The sequence below is a fragment of the Siniperca chuatsi genome, linkage group LG10, assembly GCF_020085105.1.
Source record: "Siniperca chuatsi isolate FFG_IHB_CAS linkage group LG10, ASM2008510v1, whole genome shotgun sequence".
Taxonomy (NCBI): domain Eukaryota; kingdom Metazoa; phylum Chordata; class Actinopteri; order Centrarchiformes; family Sinipercidae; genus Siniperca; species Siniperca chuatsi.
In genome coordinates this window covers 17456807-17478215 of record NC_058051.1, presented here as the reverse complement: position 1 = coordinate 17478215, position 21409 = coordinate 17456807, and the positions used below count along the sequence as shown (strand labels likewise).

The window sequence follows — 21409 nt, the reverse complement described above, 5'->3', positions numbered from 1 at the left end:
TAGGGTTGGTACTGGAGAAACTAGGACTGGTGGGGGTGACCACCATGCTGGAGTCCTACCTCCCAGTGTGTGTGTGTGTCTGTGTGTGAGTCTGAAGTACAGAATGCCTGGGACTAAACTGCATTTGATTTTTATACGCTTGTGGCTAACAGGAGCCAGATGTAGCCATTTATTTCTCTTTTTCACTCTCTTTAATGAGATGTGTGCATGCATACTTACATACATACTTGTGTGTGTGTATATACGTTCAAATAAAAGCAGCCAAAAAGCCACAACAGCATTTGCAATATATCAGGTTATAAAGCTGGTATGACTTTGCTTGCTTGTTTAGCAGTGCCAAAGACAGGATGTGTCCTGTTCAGATGACGGATCATGAGAGTGAGGAGATCCATGATTTCATCACATAAAGATTAATGAGAAACAATAGATCAGGGTGTCAGAGCTCTGAGGACTCGCAGTTCTCTGGACACTCAACCTGGCCCTGAGACAAATCATGAAGAGGAGAGGTGAATTAAGAACTGAGCAAACACTCACACTCACAGGCACACGCACACACAAATAACACTTAGATGGTCAAAATCCCTCTTAAAAATAATCCTATAATAATCCAATTCTGAACATACACATAGATGAGTATTGAAAAAGAGAGCAGAAAGCACAAGAGCAGCGATCGGGAAAGAAGGGAGAGTGTTAATTGAAAGCGAATGTGTCTGTGCTGGCTGCTGGTCAGAGATGGGCCGGGGTCCCACTTGGCTTCCACTTCAAAGCCCCTACCCGCCTGTCTCTAGCGCACCTGCAGCCGGTTAAACCCTGCTCTCATCACTCAGGGCGTGGAAGGACCTCTCCTACAACTTAGAGCCCTTACCACAAAGCCTTTTGCCAAAGGACCATAATGGCCCGCACTCAAGAATTCAACCTAAAACACCAGGTAGCCCATACAACTTTCACTACAGAACTGAACGTCAATCACACGGTGTGAGTGCTCACAGAACATCCACAGCAGGGTTCCTACAGCCTCGACCACAAGGTCTATGCCACCCCCATCACAGGTCACACAGGGCTCATATAACCACCACAATACGGTCTAAACTGAGGGTTTAAAGGAACTCCAATTATATACAAATTAGTCACAGAGAGAGCCATCAAGGAAGTGTTTTTGTTTTGTTCTTGTGTTATGTTTAGTTACTAATTTGTAGAACTATAAAAACTGTATGTACAGAAACTTCTGAGGGGGAAACATAGGGGTAAAAAATTAATTAATATATGTGCTGTCACATGAGAAATTTAAATGGAGTAATTTCTTATATCCAGACATATCCGTATTATGTCAACAACAATAACAATCAATCTCTGATGACCATCAATGATTGTGTTTTGCTTCTCTCACAATATGCAAATAAACATATAACTCACTTTCATAATATTTCTATTTGGCCAACTCTAAACATTCACAATAGCTTGCATCCAGAAAGCTAGTTCACTCAAGATGATAGACCATAATTTAGATGTACTGCATTATGGACTTTTCTCATTGAAAAAAGTTCAGTGTGGCTCACAGAGATGAGAAAGTGGTCCCATGTGGCTTCAAAACACTACATTAAGTATATGTACCTGATTATATATCTGAATGTGATTTGGGGGATTGGATTCTTATTGTATCTTAAATGCATTGACATCTGCTGTTTTATCTGTCCGGTTCTGATAACATTTCCTGAGATTCATTTTAATGTCAGGTCTGACTGACCAGGACCTGACAGAATAAACTGTTCTTCACCTCAAGGACCCCAGCTCATGCAGCGTACACCAACTCCACTCAGTATGCTTTAATACACCATAAAGGAGATAAATATGAAAATGAGGTAAGTTATTTATGAGGTTTATGAGACTAAACAAACACCAAAAAGTCTTAGACTTAATCCAGACCACCATTTATTGTATGTGCTATGTACAGCAATCAAAGCACAAACACGCACATGCAGACAAAATCAATATCAGCACTTGAGTCCTATGCCTTAAGCCCTCTTTGATCAGAAAGCCAACAAGATGCCTCTTTGTTTTTACCTTCTGGGCAGAAGTCAAACGCTTTTGTCTCTGATGTGTTTTATGTACTGTTATATTTTAAAAAGATTATTGTTAGCTTTGGTTAAACCTGCATGAATTGATTTTTTGACCACTTGGGTGCAGTGCAACAAGCTGTAAACAAACAGTGACATATCTCCTTATAAGGTTGTTATAGCGAACGAGTTAGCAAACAGTTGCCTAATTGGAGCAACAATAACATTCATTTTGAGTCATGTTTCTGGCCACCTGATGGATCTAAGTTCAATAATCACTCTCCTTTTAGCTCTCTTTTTGCTCTCTACCAACTCCTGAGGGAAATATCTGGCTCTTTAGTTGCTACTATAAATACCACATTAGCTAGCCGCTAACTTCTTATGTCTGCATTTGGTGCTGGGCAGGTGTTCAGTGGGTTTATAAGAGCTTTTTTGCTGATGACAGCTGCCTGCCGTTGTTGAAAACAGGCTGATGAGAGCTGTGAGACTAAACCAAAACAGTAATGTTGCAGCCCGTAAAACCAAAACAAAACACTAAAAGGTTGTGTAGAGGTAGGGGAACTGCAGAGTCGGATGATAATTCTTTGTGGGTTTGTCTGTATGAGTGTCCCCTTTTACATTACACATAATAATTTGTTAATATAAAAATATTGATAACAGCAGCTTCAATGTCGAACTCAAAAATAAAGAAATTTATTACATTTTCACCATCTTGCTTACTATTATGAGATTAAATGGGACAAATTGGGAGGCGTAAAGGTTTATATATTAAGAAAAAGCAAGAGAAACATTAAAACTGTCTTATTTTCTACTACAAAATTATGCCATTTGAGCTGTAAATTTTGTTGTCAGTCAACAGTTTTTGACTATAGCATTATGAGAATATTTTGCTGACAGATTGTAATGATTACAAGCAGCCACACTGACAAAAATAACTCATGTTATTTTTGCTTTCATCTGCATATACACACACTCGTAAAAACAATTGCGCACACACAGCATCCTCACCCCATGTCTTAATCCAATAAATGGTTAACCTTGTGGAGATTTGCTTTTTGACCCCAAATGGGAGGTGTGTGTTTAAATTTCTGTCGCTTTCTGTTTTGATTGCAGTTCATGTTCTGGTCCAGCCTCCAACATGATAAACATTCCTGGCATGGACCAATTATAATGCTTTAATTACCCCTTTTTTAACTCAACTCCTGAATAAATAAATGAAAAACACAAGTTCCCACCCATAAAAACAGAAAGATGCACTGTTTCAGAGTTCAATTCACTGATTCACTGTTCACTATGCTACCTCAGCCAGCCACCATGTGACCAGCTGCCCATGACTTGCAGTGTATGTCACACAGACAGTTCCCTACTAAAACAGGAAACTACTCAGCATAAACTCAGTTCCACTAAGAAGGAGCAAGGAGACCAGCATCCATAAAAGGTAAATTTCAATTTGGATTCTTTTAAAACATTTCACTTTTAAAAATTTAAATCTTGTAAGTGGAAAAGGGAATCAAAGCAGTCGGATTAAAGTTTATCCCAGTCTATACCATCTAATATGGATGATGTATGCCTGATTATTTCTGTCTGTGTGATCATTGTCCCAGTCTATGTATTGCCAGTGAAGCATGCCTGTTTTTTCCTAAGAAGTGTCTGAGATGTGTTAAACGTCAAAGAGGCCATGCTTCCCCGGATATCCCTTTGATGTCATCTGTATCACCTGCTCTACAGTCACAGTCTAAGAGTGTGTCTATGTGTGTGCGTTCATGTGTGTGCATGCTCCAAATTTGTCCAGCATGACGGCATCCTCCAGCGACCTAGTAAACATTCTATTATAGAGTTATCACCATCACATCTACGGACACTTAAGTGTGTTTACAGGAGCTATAAAATCTATTAAAGACAGGCTATCCTGGGGACGAAGAAAGAAAGGGTCACAAGTATGCAGAGCTTAGCCCTGCAGAAGCCAACCATGATCGGTACGTACTGTAGCAGCAGTTATGGATGTGTGTGTGTGAACATTTTTTGCATCTGCACAAGCACAAACTTTCTCTCAATGTACATGGCTTTCGTTACACCCTTTGTACCATCGGAAAGTGGTTGACAACAGGTCCCGACACCTCGGCGAGCTAGCCAAACATTTCAGAAGTCTCTGGAGTTCCAGCGCTGCTGTGTTTGTTCAGGGCAGTTAATCTCTGTCGGCAGATCTAAATTTACAGGACAATAAATTATCACAGATCTGGTTGTCTGGCTTGCACGCATGCATGTGTGCATACACATGGACATTGTGGCTTGTCTGTCCCTGGAGGACAGTGTATTTTTAGGGCCTGTGTTGTATTCTGACCTTTCATTAGCTTTATAGATAATGCTACTGGATTTTCAGCTGATTATTATCTGAACTCAGGCCTGGTCCTTTTATCCTCACGGCTACAAACACGCAGAAATTATGACAGTATTAAATCCATCTACAATAAGTCATCCTGCAAGAATTAAAATATTTATAATGTCCTCATCAGAAAAATGACAGCATTGATCATGTGTTCAAACACTTAAGATGACCTGTGTTTACAAGCGACCTCTTGTGGCCATGCAAGTTATGACAGTTGTCTCTGAGAAGCAAAGATGAAAGTAGCATAATGTTGTCAAAGTGCTGCAAATCCTTCTAAAGAGGAGGTTGGGGTGTATGGCTGGGTGCGTCCAACTTTTACACTGGGGACCAGACACCCGTCTCCTACCAACAGTCAACAACTGGTTTCTTTTGACCATGACCCTGATCTTCACCTGACCTTAATAGAGTAGTTTTAATTGCCTAAACTAGGCAGGGATTCAGACCGAAAACAGGCCTGACTTGAAACAGTGCCAGGGGCTGTAATACTCACATATAGGATTTTACAACTTTTTAAGAAATAGGGTGTTCACCTTACAAAGTAATTTGCCAGGAATGTGCGCTTGCATGCCTTAACCATAGATGTGGTAAATCGTTTTTGTAACTGTATTGGAAGGCCCTAACAAACAATGTTGTCCTGCTGCTAGGGGAACCAGATCAGACAACACACATGGGGGCGCCCTGGTAGCTCACCTGCTAGAGAGTGTACCATCATTAAGTATTTCTGATTCTGATTAAGTCTGAGTCCTTACCGCAACAGTTTGGGTTCAATTCCAACCTGCAGCCCTTTGCTGCATGTCATCCTCTCTCTCTATTTGTTTCAAATGTCAAATAAAGGCAAAAAATCATCTTTAAAGAAAACGCTTATATGGGTCATTTTGTAAGGCAATGACAAATTAGTTACTTTGTGGAGCAATTGTTATTACTATGAGATGTTAGTTAAGTCAACTTTATTTATTTGGCCCAATATCACAAATCACAAATTTGCCTCGAGGGGCTTTTAAAACCTGTACAGTATACGACATCCTCTATCCTTAGGAAATTATGCTGGATACAGTAACACTCCACATCTTTCCCTAACTTGCTTCAGTTGATCTCCTTTTTGTCTTTGTCCTTCTTCCACCTGTCCCTTGTTCATATTCCCTCGGACCTGCCCAGTGTTGAGTTTGCCCCTGTGTGTCCCATCAGTAAGGGAACTCAGCCAGGTCTGACGACAGGCTGTCCTCCCTGCTCCAGCCTGCCAGGGGATGGGAATACACGCTGAGCTCATCCCTGGACTGCCTGACTAGTGACAGCCCACAGCATAATCCCCACAGGGGACACATTACTGGGCCATTAGTCCAACTCTTCCACCTTCAGTGTACGCCTCTGGCTTGCCCTTGGTTCATTCAGCCCATTCCCTTTTTCCCTGCAACTTTCCTTTCAAAAATAATCCTGAGTGATTATAATGTATCAACACAGAAATCAATTGGATTAGTCCAAAACCGCTGTAAATCTCACCTTTATCCCTCCTTCACCCCAGAGCAGCGTTTAAACACAGCAACCCCCGTCAGTACTTTTCCTCTGAGGAGATGGTTGCCAGATTGGACCTCGTTCATCAGGGCAAACTTTTCCTCCAACTGACAAGAAGGCGCTTGACTCTGTTATTGTTTATGAGGAGAAAGCTGGGGTCAAGTTCACAAGCTGGGAGAGAGACAGAGAAAGAGAGAAAGTCTGTTCCAGCTCCAGCCCCATGAGAGAGAGCATAACTCAGCCGTGTTTGTGCTTCCCTAATTCCTTTTGATTTAGCAGAAAATTGTGAGCTAAGCTGCAGCGCACAAATATTCACCAGAGCTTTGAGCTTTGCCTCACCTTGCGGCCTCTCGTGGAGTACCCACTCTAGTCTGTGTTTGTGCATGTGCCTGTCTCTGAAAACATTTAAAAGTGTGTGTCTCCCATTCTGACAGCAGCCTGGCTCTCGAGCTCTAAGCAGAAATACAAATGTCTCTAAAAAAGGAGCTTAGCTTTAACAGCAGCTTTGGCATAAACACTGGAACTGTTTTCTCAAGCTTTAGATGAAATAGCAGTTTGCGACAGCTATAGCTAATTCTAATAGTTTCAATTCCGATAGGGATTTTCCTGATTTGTTTACATGTTTGTTAGTATTACTGGGTCAGCTGAATCAACTGTGGTATTCTTAATCCAATATCACAAACTCCCCAGAGTAGTCCAAGTGTACGCTGATAAAAAACCGTGTGAATTGATGTCTGTAAACAAGTCGAGCAGTCGTTTTTTAAGTTTGTGAAAGGTACTTTGGATACTTAAAAGTAGCTTTTAATCTGTCAGGAGCCATTCAAGGACAAAGAGAAATATCAGAGATTTGATGATGGATGACAGATCACTTCAAAGCCTGGAAACAAATTGAAGATGCACACACAAGCATGGGAAGAAAGGTAAGGATGGTCACTCTCCAGGGACAATGTACAGTTTGTGTGTGTGTGCATGCTTTATTTGAGCGCTGTCTTGAGAACTCTCTCTCTTACACATGTGGTTCATATTTAAGACATAGTGCTGTTCCACTGGACGATTTTGGCTCTGTTCTCCCAGTCCTACATTCCCTGCTTTTTTCTCTGACTTTCATTTCTGCTGTACTTTGGGTGGTGCGTGGCTGCAGGTATGACAAATATTTAAATAAGTATTTGTTAATAATAATATATAATATTAATATGATGTAAGTGTGCCAGATTTAGTCAAAATACTTATTTTTATCTGCAGTCCCCAGGCAGCTTGAACATTAAGGTCTATGTTACGCAGTATTATGTGAAAGGTGTATGTAAGGAACAGCATGAGGAGTAGAAGAAGTAGGATAGTATACATATCCAGTGAATATGATAGTGTTGATTCTAATTATTAATAACTGACACTAACAATAGATGTGAAATAAAATATCTGTGTGAATATCCACTATACTTTATCTGTGACTGCAATTAACAATTGCATTTCCAACACATTAGCGCTGTAGAGCATTCACTCTCTCATTGTGTTTCTACATCTAAATGACTGCATTTTGCAGCATTTTTCATTAAGAATGGAAAATACCCTTTTTGCCAAAAAATTCCTTTAAAATATGAAAAACCACATTTTTCATGTGATTTAATTATCCAATTTTACTGGGTTGTAAAATGAAGGCGCCATCATTGGTTATAATAATTTCTGTCTGTGGTTACAGATGAACTCCTCACATTAGGACCTCTCGACCTCAACAGCATCATCACCCCAGCACCAACACACACACGAACGCACCTCTCTCCATCCATCCCTCTTTAATATCTCCTTCCTGGTCAAACTCTGTAACCCCTGCATCTACCCAATGGGCGAGGGGAGCTGTCAGCAGCGAGCCCTCCCTCATCTCTCTCTCTCTCTCCCCCTCTCTCTCTCTCAGCTCTGACTCTGTCCACAGCGCACTGATAAAGGAGAGGTCCGGTGCGAGCATCCGACCCAGCAGAGTCACACAGCCGACAGAACTCGCATCTGCCAACCTTTGGCTCCAGCTGTTTTTCGGATCCTATTTCTGCCTCTGAACTAAGGAAACACCAAGGATAGGTGTTTCGGGATCCGACTAAAGAAGTGAAATAGCCGACACTTGTTGCGCGTCTCGTCAGGTAAACCTCCTGTCGGCATCCAGAAGTGCTCAGTGGAGAGTCTGGTGCGCACATGGCACCGAAAACGCGCTTCTCACACTCCTGACATTCGCGCAACATGAAGCAACACACTGGATAATGAGGCCTACCTACTGAATGGGTGCCTAGCCTACTTCACATCAAACCTTGTCTGTTAAAGTTGGGCATTTACTTCTGAAATCTGATTTTTTTTTTTTTTGGGGGGGGGGGGACTTTTGGTGGTTGAAAAATCGCAGAGCCATGCTGGGTTTAAACAGAATTCTGAGCCTCCGGGCAGCCCGGATTCGGAGCTGTGGTTCGACGGGAGCCAGACTCTCATCCCGGTCTTCTTCATGCCAAAACCACGGTGCCAGTTCGAGGATTTACTGTGCCTGTCTGTTGCTGCTGCTGGTGACGCCTCGGGTGGACTCTTCATGGTGGTGAGTACTGTCTGCATCCATCACACCTACACGCCTACCTGCCTGCCAGCAAGATTCATGGGAGCTGGATTTGTATAGCCTATTTCCTTTTGGAAGGAACAATTACGTAAATAATAATAATAATAATATCGAAATTAAATCAAGAGCCTAACTGTAAAAGGAAGGCAAGAAAATGCCACACAATTTGATCATTCATCACTGATCTTAATCATTTGAAACGGGGCTGGGACTACTGCCGAGCTTTGGGTCTTTCATTAGAAACTTCAGGGTTTCATCTGCCAACGAATTGAACTTATGAGAACTATTTTAATAACTCCTTTTCCAAAAGCAAAAGCAAAACCCGTTCCAATTAATTCGGAGCAGTGATTTTCCAGCAGACAAGACAAGGCCATATGAGGGTTGAGGGTTTGTATCAGTTAATTTATTGCCGCGGACTCACTGTATAGCCGAAAGTGCTTTTCTAATCACTGTTGCTGCGCAGTTGCTGGCAACATTTTAAACGTTATCATTCTTGTTCTTATTTGTGCATTTTTGCTGTAAATAATCTAAAGGCATGGGGTTTATTAGAAAGAGTGTCATAAGCTATTATTTGTCACGAATGAGTGCATTGGCTTGTAATTTTTATGGGGAACAAATGACCGCAAAGAAAAACTCTAAGTGTTTTTCTGTCATCATTTAATTTAGGCAAAGTCAAAATGATTTGCTCCTGAAAAAAAAAGTAAGAAACACGATGGAGCATTAATAGTGAAAATAACCTAAATTATGAGTTTGTAAACTAGATTCAAGCTTCTTTAGGATTTTGTTTCTAAAGCGCATTTTCTTCGTGTCAGTTTGTTGGCCTGCCATATTGAGCAATAATAATAGAGCGATAAATGTAATTTATGCCGGCGCTGTTGGCTGAGCGCGTGTTCAGCTCAGCTGGAGCCTGTATTCGACAAGGCAGAGCAGTCATTAATTCACCAGGTACCACACACACACACACACACAAATTATTTCACTAAAATACCCCAAAACCAGCCATCTAGAGCGTAGGTGAGGAGTGAAAAAATATCTCATTGCCTGTGCAATAACATATGTGAAAGTGTCCATATGTGAGTGTGTTTAGAGGAGAAGTGTCTGTGTGTGGGCGGGTATGGGGGTGATGGAATGCCTAATAGTTTGTGTAGATTAAAAGCAGTTATGGGGAGTAGTGGGAAGAGTGTGTGTAGAGGCTTTAGCTGGGCATTATTGGCTTTCAGGGGAATTTAGAGTAGGAGATACATTATTTAACTCTTTATCAAATTTCTGTGGGTGCACAGTAAGTGATGATATGGACAGATCTGGGGCTTTAACAACCCAGGGGCGTAGCAAAAATTATTGTGGGATGTATCAGCCATTTGGAAAGGGGGGTGGCATGTATAATATAATACAAATGCATAATAATAAATACATTTTATTACGATTTTCGATACGATTTTCTTGTGAAATATAAACAACGCCCACAGTTTCCAAGTATTTGACAAAAGTAAACAGTCTAAACAGGAACAATTAGTGTGTATGTCTGTGCCAGGTAGTTTGTTGTGCCCAAGTTCCATTTTGATCCACAAAAGAAAAGTAAAGTGAGCATTAAGTTGCTTATTTGCTGCATCTTTAGCAAATGTATCAGGAAATCCCCAGACTAAAGTGAAATGATTTCTTACTGATGATGCTAGAAAATGATCAGATCTTTTTGTGTGTGTTTCTTGTATGATCCAATGGGGCTTGAGAAGATGACAGGGCACCAAGAGGCTGATGTAATAAAGGAGGAGTTGTGGCTGGTCCATCAGAAGTCAAAAGAAGCCTTCCCTATTTGTCTCCTACTTGTGTATGATTCACAGTAGAGTCGCAGGGCTTTACAGCATGTTGTTTTAAACCTGCAGATAATGATTTACTATCCTATAAAATCCACAAGTCCTCCTGCCTCTCAGAGAGAAAGAGAGAGAGAAAATTAAGTGTGACTTGCTGCTCTGGCTCTTTCCTTTGATGAGCACTCTGTTCTTATTCCTCCTCTCTAATCCCACTCTGGGGAGTAGAGAGCCTCCAGACTCCATCCTCTCGCCCGGCCTCGTAAAACACGACCACACAGCTACACGCTCCCTGACCTGTGCCCGCTGACCCGCCAAAGCCCTGCGGCCACCAAGCTACACACACATAGGAGCACGTCACGATTAGGTTTAGAGTTTATTTTGGGCAAGCTGAACGCAGCATTTATCTTGATCGGATACTGTAAGAGTCTGTTTTATTAGGAGAGGGGGAAAGATTGGAAGACGCATGCATGAGAACTGTGAGTAAGATGAGAATGAGAGCGAACAGGCAAAAGACAGAGAGAAGCAAAATGAGTAAATGGGGTTTTAGTTTGACAGGGTTATTGGAGACCCCAGACTTCGTGCTCTGATTTGTGACAGCATGATTTCAACTATCCCATTGGGAAACATTTAAACACACATACACACGCAGGTCTTGTGGGGAGAGGTTAAGTGCTTATTTATTTGGAGAGCGGAGTAAATGGTTTCCACTCCCCTCCTTCTTGCAAACCTTAAACTGTTAAGTGTAGTGAACTCTGACTCACAGAGGGCTGTTGCTGCAGCTCTCCTTCATGCCACTCACCACCTTTGAGTGTGTGTATCCCCATGTGTATACACCTACCATATGAGGGTGCCTATGTGTACTAATCAATTGCAATATACCATCAATCACTGCTGTACTTCGTATTCCACACATGAATCCTTCTAAAGTTAGTGTGGATTCAGATCCAAACCGCCTAGAAGTTTTTTGTGTTTTTTGCATTATCAGGTACATCGGTGCGCTGGGGGCCCGTGTGATCTGTGACAACATCCCAGGCTTGGTGAACAAGCAGCGGCAACTCTGCCAGCGCCACCCAGACATCATGCAGGCCATCGGTGAGGGCACCAAGGAGTGGATCAGAGAGTGCCAGCACCAGTTCAGACACCATCGCTGGAACTGCAGCACACTGGACCGCGACCACACTGTGTTTGGACGTGTCTTGCTACGGAGTAAGTCCATGTGTGTGTAAACATGTATGCCTGTCTGACAACTGACTGTGTGGCCAAAGCGTATAGATACTGAGCCTGAACCTGAGCCCCTTCTGCTACTGTCTCACTCCTCATTCTTACCCATTTTCTCCACTTTTACAGCCTTATCTCTCTCTTCTCCTCTCTGTCCTTCTCCCCTCGCTCTGTTCTTCCTCCGATCTTTCATTCTCATACTCACGAATGCTGGTGCTCCATGTTTATAGTTGCTAATGGACTGTTGTTATGCCTTACGCCTCGTCAATAAACACACGGACTTTGAGACGTGGGCTTGTCGTCATTTTGTTTTTCCACTCCTGGCAGTCCTCTCTGCTTTGTAACAGATTCATGCCTACACACACATGCACACAGGCGCACATGCATGTTATACATATTTTCCTACTATCTTTGTAGCCAGTGCATGTATATGTCCTCCATATGAAGGGTTTTATAACTGCAGACAGTCTGAATTATTAAACAACAAACGGACAGGGGCTCTTCAGTAAAAACACCTGATAGCCAAGCGACACTGGTCAAGTCAGCTGGTTATTTTGAATGCAGAGCGCTGACACAGTGATGCACCTGTAAGTCACTGTTGCATGCAGTGCAAGCCTTAAAAAGAGTGACTCTACTTTGTTGCTTTTTCAGCAAAGCACAATGGTAAATGCTTCATTTACAGCAGTTCATTGTAGTGTATCTGGATTCTGGTTGCACAAAATAAGGTGCTCTTCTCTGCAGATTTAGTATCTAACGTCACCGACTCTCCTTGGCTTGTTACTGTCCCTCTTCCAGCCATCCTAAGCATGTGTGGGGGCCATCGATGCATGGAAAAAAGAAGCAGATATGGAGATATGTGTGTGTGTGTGGTGGAAAGGAATAAACAGTAATGTAGATGTAAATATTTAGAGAGATATTTTCACTGTCAGACAAACAACGCAGGTTTGAATGATGACCAGCAATGCCCTCCTCCATCCTCCCCCACATAAACCCCCTCAACAGCACCCACTGCCCCCTTCTCCTCACCCTAGAGATGGACTGGGACATTCCAGTAAATACAGAGCAAGCAGATTGGATCACACAATCTCTTCTGGTCGAGGCTGGTTCAGATAGGTTTGCAGAGTGAACATGTATCTTGTTTTCAGATACAAAAGTGTTCCACCAGTCATTTATAATCAGTACTACATCAGTTAGTTTTGTTATTGTGTTATTTTGTAGTGCTGGTACTTGAGTATTTCCATTTCATGAAACGTAATCCTTCTACTCCACGTCATTTCAGAAAGAAATATTGCTTCCCTCATGTATTTATGTGTTAGTTTGCAGGACAGTGTTTTAAATTAAAATCAAATTCATAAATTATTATTTATCCTACCCTGCAGATTACAGAATAGTTTGCTACAGCACATTTCATGGCAATCTATATTTAAAGGTCTAGCATGTAACATTTAGAAGGATCTATTGTCAGAAATGTAATATAATATTCATAGGTATGTTTTCATTAGTGTATAATAACCTGAAAATAAGAAATACTGTGTTTTCATCACCTTTGAACAAGCCGTTTTTATCTACATAGGGAGCAGGTCCCCTTCTACGGAGACCGCCATGTTGAATTGCCATGTTGCTACAGTAGCCCAGACAAACCAAACACTGGCTCTAACCTTCTGCGTTTTTTTGTGAGTTTCTAGGCCATCGTAGTTTCTCCTACACGCTTGGAAGGCATTCGGGTATTTAGGTGGTTGCAATCTACAACTTCACCGCTAGATGCCACTAAATCCTGTTCCACACTCTTCCTTTAATTATTTATTCAAGATACATATATTTATTTATATTTTTATTAGATGTTGATGTTTCTTGTGTGAAAGTAAAAAAACCTCTATGATTCTGAATCGATTCATAAATAGTAAATAATAAATAATATCCAAAAACAGTTTTTTGTACATTTTTAATAAAGTTATGTTTATGGAATGAAAAAAGTGGAACTCAACTGCAAGAGCGCAGTGCATTAACCGGACGATGTATAGCAAGCACATGCAAGAGTGCAGTTCATCTTCAAAAAAGGCAAGTGTTGAGGCGTATTTTGGATTTAATAACTTAGTATTAGTATTTTGTGGATACTTTGTACGCCATCACCCAGAGACTAGCTAACGTTAGTGGAGTGGAGCACCGAACTCCAGCACTAACAAACAAGACCAGCTGACCAACTCACACTGCAGCACTTTACAAAACTCCCAGCCAACTCTGGTCTGGTGAAGAAAATAACTTGATCCAGTGCCAGTACAGCGTTTTGGATAACAATGGCTTTACCCGGTATTAATGCTACAGGAGAGAGGTTGTTCTCCACTTCTTGAGATATAATGTTAATAACAACACAGCAGAGTTGTTATTACTGTTATATAAGAAAACCACTCTGTTAGATTGACCAAGTAACTAAAGATGGACAAGTTCTTCTGCGACTTGCTTCCATGTTGTTTTTTGAGGCGTTCATTCCCACGGGCACTGCAAAAAGCAGACCAAACACTATATCTAATTCTCTATGCGCCTTTGGCCTAACAATAGATGAGTCATATTTTAAGGAACTAAGGAGACCAGAAAAGCACAGCAATGGTAGAAAATGCTGTCATGACATCACCCTGGCGCTGATTAATGGGGTATCACTGTGTCTGTATTTAAACAATTTATGTGAGCAGAGGAGAGCCCCGCAGCTAGGATTATTTCCATGATAATATTTAAACAGAGCTGTCCTATACTCCACATCAGGCCTGATATGCCCCCGTCAGCTGCATCTTCACGTCCTGATGGCTCACGCCCAGGTCTGGTCATGGCATTATGTGTTTCTGTCTATGCATGTTAACATGTGGGCTGCACAGGTTTAAGTCTTCAGGTCTTAGAGAATTTATTGTATTTCATGATATATGAGTAACTGCAATTTCTGTAATAGACAATAATAGATTGTGTTATTCTAACCTCCACCTCAGTCTAACCTCTGTTTCTTTTTTGCTTTTGTGCTCTCTGTCTCTCTTTTTCAGGCAGTCGTGAAGCAGCATTCGTCTACGCCATCTCCTCAGCAGGAGTGGTGTATGCACTCACTCGCGCTTGCAGCCAGGGGGAGCTGAAGACGTGTAACTGCGACCCGCACAAGCGTGGACGGGCTAGTGATGAAAGAGGAGAGTTTGACTGGGGTGGCTGTAGTGATAATATCAACTATGGGATAAAGTTTGCAAAAGCTTTCATAGATGCCAAAGAGAGGACTGTTCGAGATGCACGGGCGCTCATGAACCTACATAACAACCGCTGTGGCAGAACAGTAAGTGATTACAGCAGCGTCAATTTACCCAAATAACGAAAAAAAAACATATTTTCTCACTTACGTCTAGTGGTATATCTAGCTATGCAGACTTTTGTTTTATTTTCCCAAGTTTTGATATATCTGCATCTTGGACCCCATTTACACCTGGTATTAACACGCAATCTGTATCTGGCAACGATATATGATAATGGATAATGATCATGTCCCTTTACATTTACACTTGGTATTACAGTTAAAGTGTTCTCGTTATCTTCATTCCACCTGCATTGTGATCGATCTCTATATGCAAATCACGTAAGTGGAGCAGGCGCACTAGTGGATGATGCAGAGTTAGGTAACCTATCAACATGATGGAGGAATTTTTTTCTTTAACAACATAGCCAAACTGTTCAGACTGCATTGCAGTCACACCTTGCTGGGATCCAATCTCAATGCGAGCCAGACCACCTCCAGATGAGGTCGGGCCAATCAGACAGCATTCCCAATTGCAATGCATCCTGAGTGCATTTTATGGTCACTTTTTATTTGAAATTATTGGAAAATATAAAAAATTTTATCTGTAATCATCTCTTCACTTCAGCCATGTCTTGTACTCCAGCAGGGGGTGTTCCTAAAATGCACTGTTAGTCCGTTTACTGACTCCCGTGGGGAGCCGAGTGTTATGATATGTGGAGGTGAGATTGTAAAACGCAACTGCCTTGAAATGTTAATGTGTCACTCAAGTGAGGCAGTGGAGGTACCACGAATTAACAGAAATGTATTCACGTGCTGAGGCAACAAGCAGGCAGGACAGGAAAAAAGCATGGGCAGAGTTGTAAGCACAACCTATCAGAGTTATAAGCACAACCTATGGGTGCTAGCATGGTCAGCGGGCTAACAACAGCATTACACAAGTTGAATATTAAACTGGCTGGACACTGGAGAGATTTGTGATTTTGTGTGTAAACGTTCAATCTGATTTAATTCTGCATAAAGCAAGCAAGGTGGGGTCAATCTGTGACCGGCATCGAATACACCTTACCCCGTTCCTCATAGAAATGAATGGGGAGCAAAATCCAGTGTGCCCACAGCTACAATATATTTTAAAGAGTTTTCCCTCGGGGATCAATAAAGTATTTCTGATTCTGATTCTGAGTAGGATAAGCTAGGTGAGTTGCATTCAAATTAGTCTGAACTTGATTTTTTGTCAAAGTGACAACCCTAGTGCATTTACACCTTGCATTAACATGTTTTTTCTTATACATACAATTTTCCAATACAGATCACATGTCAATACGAAGTGTAAATAAAAAAATAAAGGGTCTGAGATTTCTGTTGCCACCCCAATGGAGGTAAATGGAATTTTGTTTGTGGTGCTCACAGCGTTAAAAAATACATTTAGAGAATTCAACAGCAACATCTCTTTCCAGAAATAGTGTCCCCATATCCCTGGATAATCCAGAGACTTCACTGTGACTTCGCAAAAGCTTTGATAGGGACTATTTTTATATATATTTCGAAAACCCCGGAAAATGAAACCAAAAATGATCTACAAGACTAGATACCACTAGAGGTACATTAAGTGAGAAATATATTTTCATGGAATTTGGTTAAACCAGCACTTTAAGAAACGTTCCTGCCTTTGCGCTGCATTTTTAGAACATGTAAAACCAAATTTCATGATGGCTAAAACAACATACACTTCTCTCTGTATATTTAGGCAGTGAAGCGATTCATGAAACTGGAGTGTAAATGTCACGGTGTGAGCGGCTCTTGCACGCTGCGGACATGTTGGATGGCCATGTCAGACTTCAGGAAGACCGGTGACTACCTGAGGAGGAAATACAATGGGGCCATCGAGGTGACAATGAATCAGGATGGGACAGGCTTCGCTGTAGCTAACAAAGCCTTCAGGAAGGCCACCAAGAACGACCTGGTCTACTTTGAGAACTCTCCGGATTACTGCCTACAAGACAAATCAGCAGGTAAGACGGCAAAAGGAGAGAAGAAGAAGGTGGACTGGACTGAAAGACACAGAGAGGCAGTTTCTCATGGATGTTGATGGATTGCCCTCGACTGTGTTATGTTTTAGGGGTGTTATGTGTATGTTGTGTATATGTTCATGCATGACTAGTATGTTTGTGTGTGTGAATGTCAGTGTGTGTGTGTCTCCTGTGTGATGTCTGTGGAAGCTAATATCCTTGTACCCTGGGGACATGGTCGTTCTGTGACCACCTGACCTCTATCAGTCTCTGTCAACACACACACATATACACAATCCCGCAATCATAGAATGTGTTGTTCAACCTTTACACAATACACCTAATCAGGTATGGCTGTTTCTGATTGGCTGGTTGATGGATGAAAAACTGTCTGACAAACTTTTATGATATTTGACATCAACACCTCCATCACTCAGAAGCTTTGTCCAGTTCTTCCTCGTCCTTGCTTCCTTTGTCTGCCTCTCTCTTCATTCCTGCGTCCATCCTCCCCCTCTTTCTCACCTTCCCAGTGGAATCCACAGCCTAGGGACACAAGCGGCTAATTTAAAAAAAAAAAAAAAAATCACTTCTTTCTGTCTGTCACAGTCTCTCCCTCTCTGTCTGTCTGAACTAAGAGTAGCTGGAGGGCAGAGTGGGCCTCAGAGTGTGAGAGCCTGTCTGTCTGTCACGCTCCACTGTCCATTTAACCCTCACACACACACACACACACACACACACACACACACACACACACACACACACACACACACACTCATAGAGTGGCTTCAAAGGGAGCAGTGGCTTGGGAAAGGCAGTGTAACTATAGGCCACTCTACCAACACTGCATAGTTGTGTGTGTGGGTCTGTTGTTCTATGGGCAGCTTGTTGTGATAGGTAGCAGTTCAAACAGGGAGCTTCTCACACGAAACACCAGCACTAATCTCTGTGGGGATGACATTCACATAAGACACAGACAATATGCCACTGCATTAGGTAATAGCCGGACTGCTAAACACTCCGATACACTGAACAATGATGACTAGCGTGCTACTGCAGCTCAAATATTGCACCAAATAGAGAGCTAAAGTGAAACTAAAACTTTGGGGTTCTGTTCCAGAAGTAAGAAAACCTCATTCGAAACAAGTGACATTTGTAATAATACAAATTACTAAAGGTCCAGCCCTGTAAAATAATCTTGTTTACAGTATATCCTGAGGTTCACTCCATTTGTCTAGACAGAAATGGTGAATTTGGAAAAAACTGTGTAATGTTCTATTTAGTATTTCTATTTTTAGTTGCCTTTAACGAACATTTTCCACAAGCTCGAGACTGTCACAGAATGTTACATTTTAACAAAATTAAATATTAACACTAATAGAATCAATTCAGATCATTTAAACGGGTCTATACATAGTTTATTTGTATCTGGTTTTATTTGTTAAGTGCTCCAATTAAGTAACACAGCAAAAGTAGCTAATTTAAAGGGACAGTTCACCCCTAAATCAAAAATACATGTTTTTCCTCTTACCCGTAGTGCCCATTTATACATCTAGATAGTTTTGGTGTGAGTTGCCAAGTTTTGGAAATTTCAGCCATAGCGATGTCTGCATTTTTTGAATCAAATTTTTTGACTATATGGCACTATTTTCTTTCTACCGATAGTTCCTATTGGATTATCTTGAGTCATATTGGGTCATGATTTTCTGGAAAGAGACATTGCTGTTGAGTTTTTCAAATGTATTTTTTTTTTTTTTTGGTGCTTTGAGCACCACAAGCTGAGTTCTATATAGTCCCATTATATTCAAGAAAGGCAGACATCTCTACTGCCAATATCTCCAGAACTCTCCAACTCACACAAAAACAGTTTAGATGGATAAATAGAACGACAGGTAAGAGGAAAAATACATATTTTGATTTGGGGATGAACTGTCCCTTTATGCTATTTAAATGTTATCACTATACACTCTTGGTATAATTCCTGAACACTCCCAGAATAATGGGAGATTTTCTTATTCTTCCATTCTGTCAACATTGCGGGAATGCAGCATAAACGTCACCAGTTGAATGGTGGACTGTGAAAATGGACAGGAAAGACAAATACAGTTTTTCATTCAGCAAAGATTACAGCTAAAAAGTTAGACAGATAAAATTAGAAGAGAGCGGGGATGGATATCAGGAGGGATAAAGTTACATTTGCATGTAATAAGCGTACTTCCACACTGGACAAATTTCATGGGAGCTGCAGGTTTTTTGAATGTTGACAAACTAAGTGCTGTTTAACTTTGTTAAAATCATGAAGGGTTCAATTCTAATTACAAGTGCTGTAGTAGATACTCATTTATCTTAGAATATGATAGTAACCCAGGAACAAGTTTCACTGTTTCAGAAAAACCAATGAAAGTATCCCTCAATTAGAGATTGCATCAAGTTACAGAGGCTAGTGGAACAGCAGCTAGCCTTGATGTGATGTTAAGACTAGGGGTGTGACTAAGGATTGTAAACCTGCCGATTGCGTTCTTGATTAATTGATTAATTGTTTAGTATATAAAATGTCAGAAAATGGTGAATGTTCATTACAATTTCACAAAGCCCAAGGTATTATCTTGAAATTACTTGTTTTGTCTAGCCAATAGTCCAAAACCAAAGATATTCAGTTTCAGCAAATCCCCACAACTGAGAAGCTACAACTAGGTAATGTTTGGCTTTTTCGCTTGAAAAATTACTTAAACAATAATCAAAGGAGATGGAGATTAATATTTATTTGATTAACTAATCAGTTAATCAAGTAATCATTTCAGCTCTCTATAGAAATGACCCACCAGTTGTTGTATTTTCAGTAGAAGAACTGGCAGAGAAGTAAAACATAAAAGACCAGTTAAAAAATTAGTTTAATTAAATTTTAGCTTATTAGCTAACTCTTTTGTACTCTTGTACAGGTTCCCTGGGCACGGCTGGGCGGGTCTGCAATAAGACATCGCGTGGCACAGATGGCTGTGAGGTCATGTGCTGTGGGCGGGGCTACGACACCACGAGAGTCAAGCAAATCACCAAGTGCGAGTGCAAGTTCAAATGGTGCTGCGCTGTGGAGTGTAAGGACTGTGAGGAATCTGTGGACATACACACGTGCAAAGCCCCTAAACGAGCCGAGTGGTTGGATCAGACCTGAGGACACGCCCCTTCTACCCCCTGTAATGCAACCCCACCCCTTTCCCCTTTACAGGACATCCTGTGGAACATGGCATTCTGGGAAAGTTTGTCCGAAAGTGCTCTGTGTCTCTGCCCTCCCCTGCCCCCACCTCGGTTCATCATTGCATGGCTTTTCTACTTGTCTCTGTGAAAGTACTAGAATTCAGTACCCATCAATATGAATTAATACCCATTAGCCCCTATTTGTGAATGGCCCTGTGACTGAACTGCTGGGATCTGATTCCAAACGGTGAAACCAGTGAACACTTTGGGGTTCTGGTGGATTGGGCTTTTATCAAAGATTCAGTCCAGATGGCCTTTTTTCTAGCATGTGGTTCTGGGTTAAAAATGGTTTTCTGCTTTCTTGATGCTTTAAACACACATTTCTACATTAACTGAGCCTTCAAACGTATCCAGTATTATTACAACAACATCATATACTCACATAATTTTCTTTCTTTTTTGGGGGGAAATACACTTTTATCTACCAAAAACAAATACTTGGTTGGACTTTGGGAAGTAGCTTGACAAGTGCACTTTGAGAAGTGGACATCTAAACGTAAGTTTGGCTCTGTGTGGCCAAACAGAAGTCCAGGCAGACGACTAAGAGGACAGGGAGATGAACATCAGATGAATAAATGGACAGATGCGTTACTGGAACTTCGAATGCAACTGTAAAAAAAAAAAAAAAAAAAAAAAGACTGTTTAAAGAGATTTATTTAAATTGTAAAGTGTTGTTTCATTTCTCATCTGCGGATGACACTGCACTACATTGGCTGATACAAGGAGAGAGAAGTGCACTCCCATCATTATTATTATACAGTGTACTCTAGATTTCAGCATGTAAGACGACAAACTGCCGCTAACAAAAAGAAGAAAAAGAAGAAGGCCTGGATGGTCATTCCGTCACATGTAACCACAACATCAGAAAGATGTCACTTCTCTGCTCTCCAGCTTGCTTGTATAACATTATGTATATTGCCTTATCTAAACAGATGTTCATATGAAATATATGGTGCATTAGTACGACACTGGAATCTTTGTTTTTTGTTCAGCCAGAGAAACATAGAGGTTGAAGGCAAGAAAGACAATAGATAGCGCCAACAGAGCAGAACTAATTAGTGTGACTGAGGAGGATAGTGAGTACGTTTAGTTGCTGTCACAACCTGCCGCGTTATTCCCATCACACACACACACATATGTACATACACATACACCATCGCTGCTCCTCACCAGCATCAGTTGAGAGACACCGGAGCAGTAATAATACAATCTATGTCAGTAACAAAGGCTGATTCTGTGTGAGTTGGGGTGGGGTGTGTCAGTCAAGGGGAGGGAAGTGTTTGATTAAAGGCCCAACCTAAACCCAAACCCCTGCTGGCCTCATCCCACCCCT

General features: G+C 41.3%; 1 protein-coding gene across 2 annotated transcripts; it reads left to right on the top strand.

The window, feature by feature from the left end:
- Positions 1-7846: 7846 nt before the first annotated feature.
- Positions 7847-21042, top strand: LOC122882422 (protein Wnt-2b). 2 transcript variants are annotated; one of them, XM_044209763.1, is made up of 5 exons: positions 7847-8515; positions 11327-11547; positions 14586-14863; positions 16566-16830; positions 19764-21042. In XM_044209763.1, exons 1-5 carry the CDS (start codon positions 8337-8339, stop codon positions 19991-19993), a joined length of 1173 nt encoding a protein of 390 aa, XP_044065698.1. In that variant the 5' UTR covers positions 7847-8336; the 3' UTR covers positions 19994-21042. The 2 variants fall into 2 exon arrangements, with proteins under 2 accessions (XP_044065698.1, XP_044065699.1); XM_044209764.1 differs by lacking the exon at positions 7847-8515 and adding an exon at positions 10274-10358.
- Positions 21043-21409: the final 367 nt, after the last annotated feature.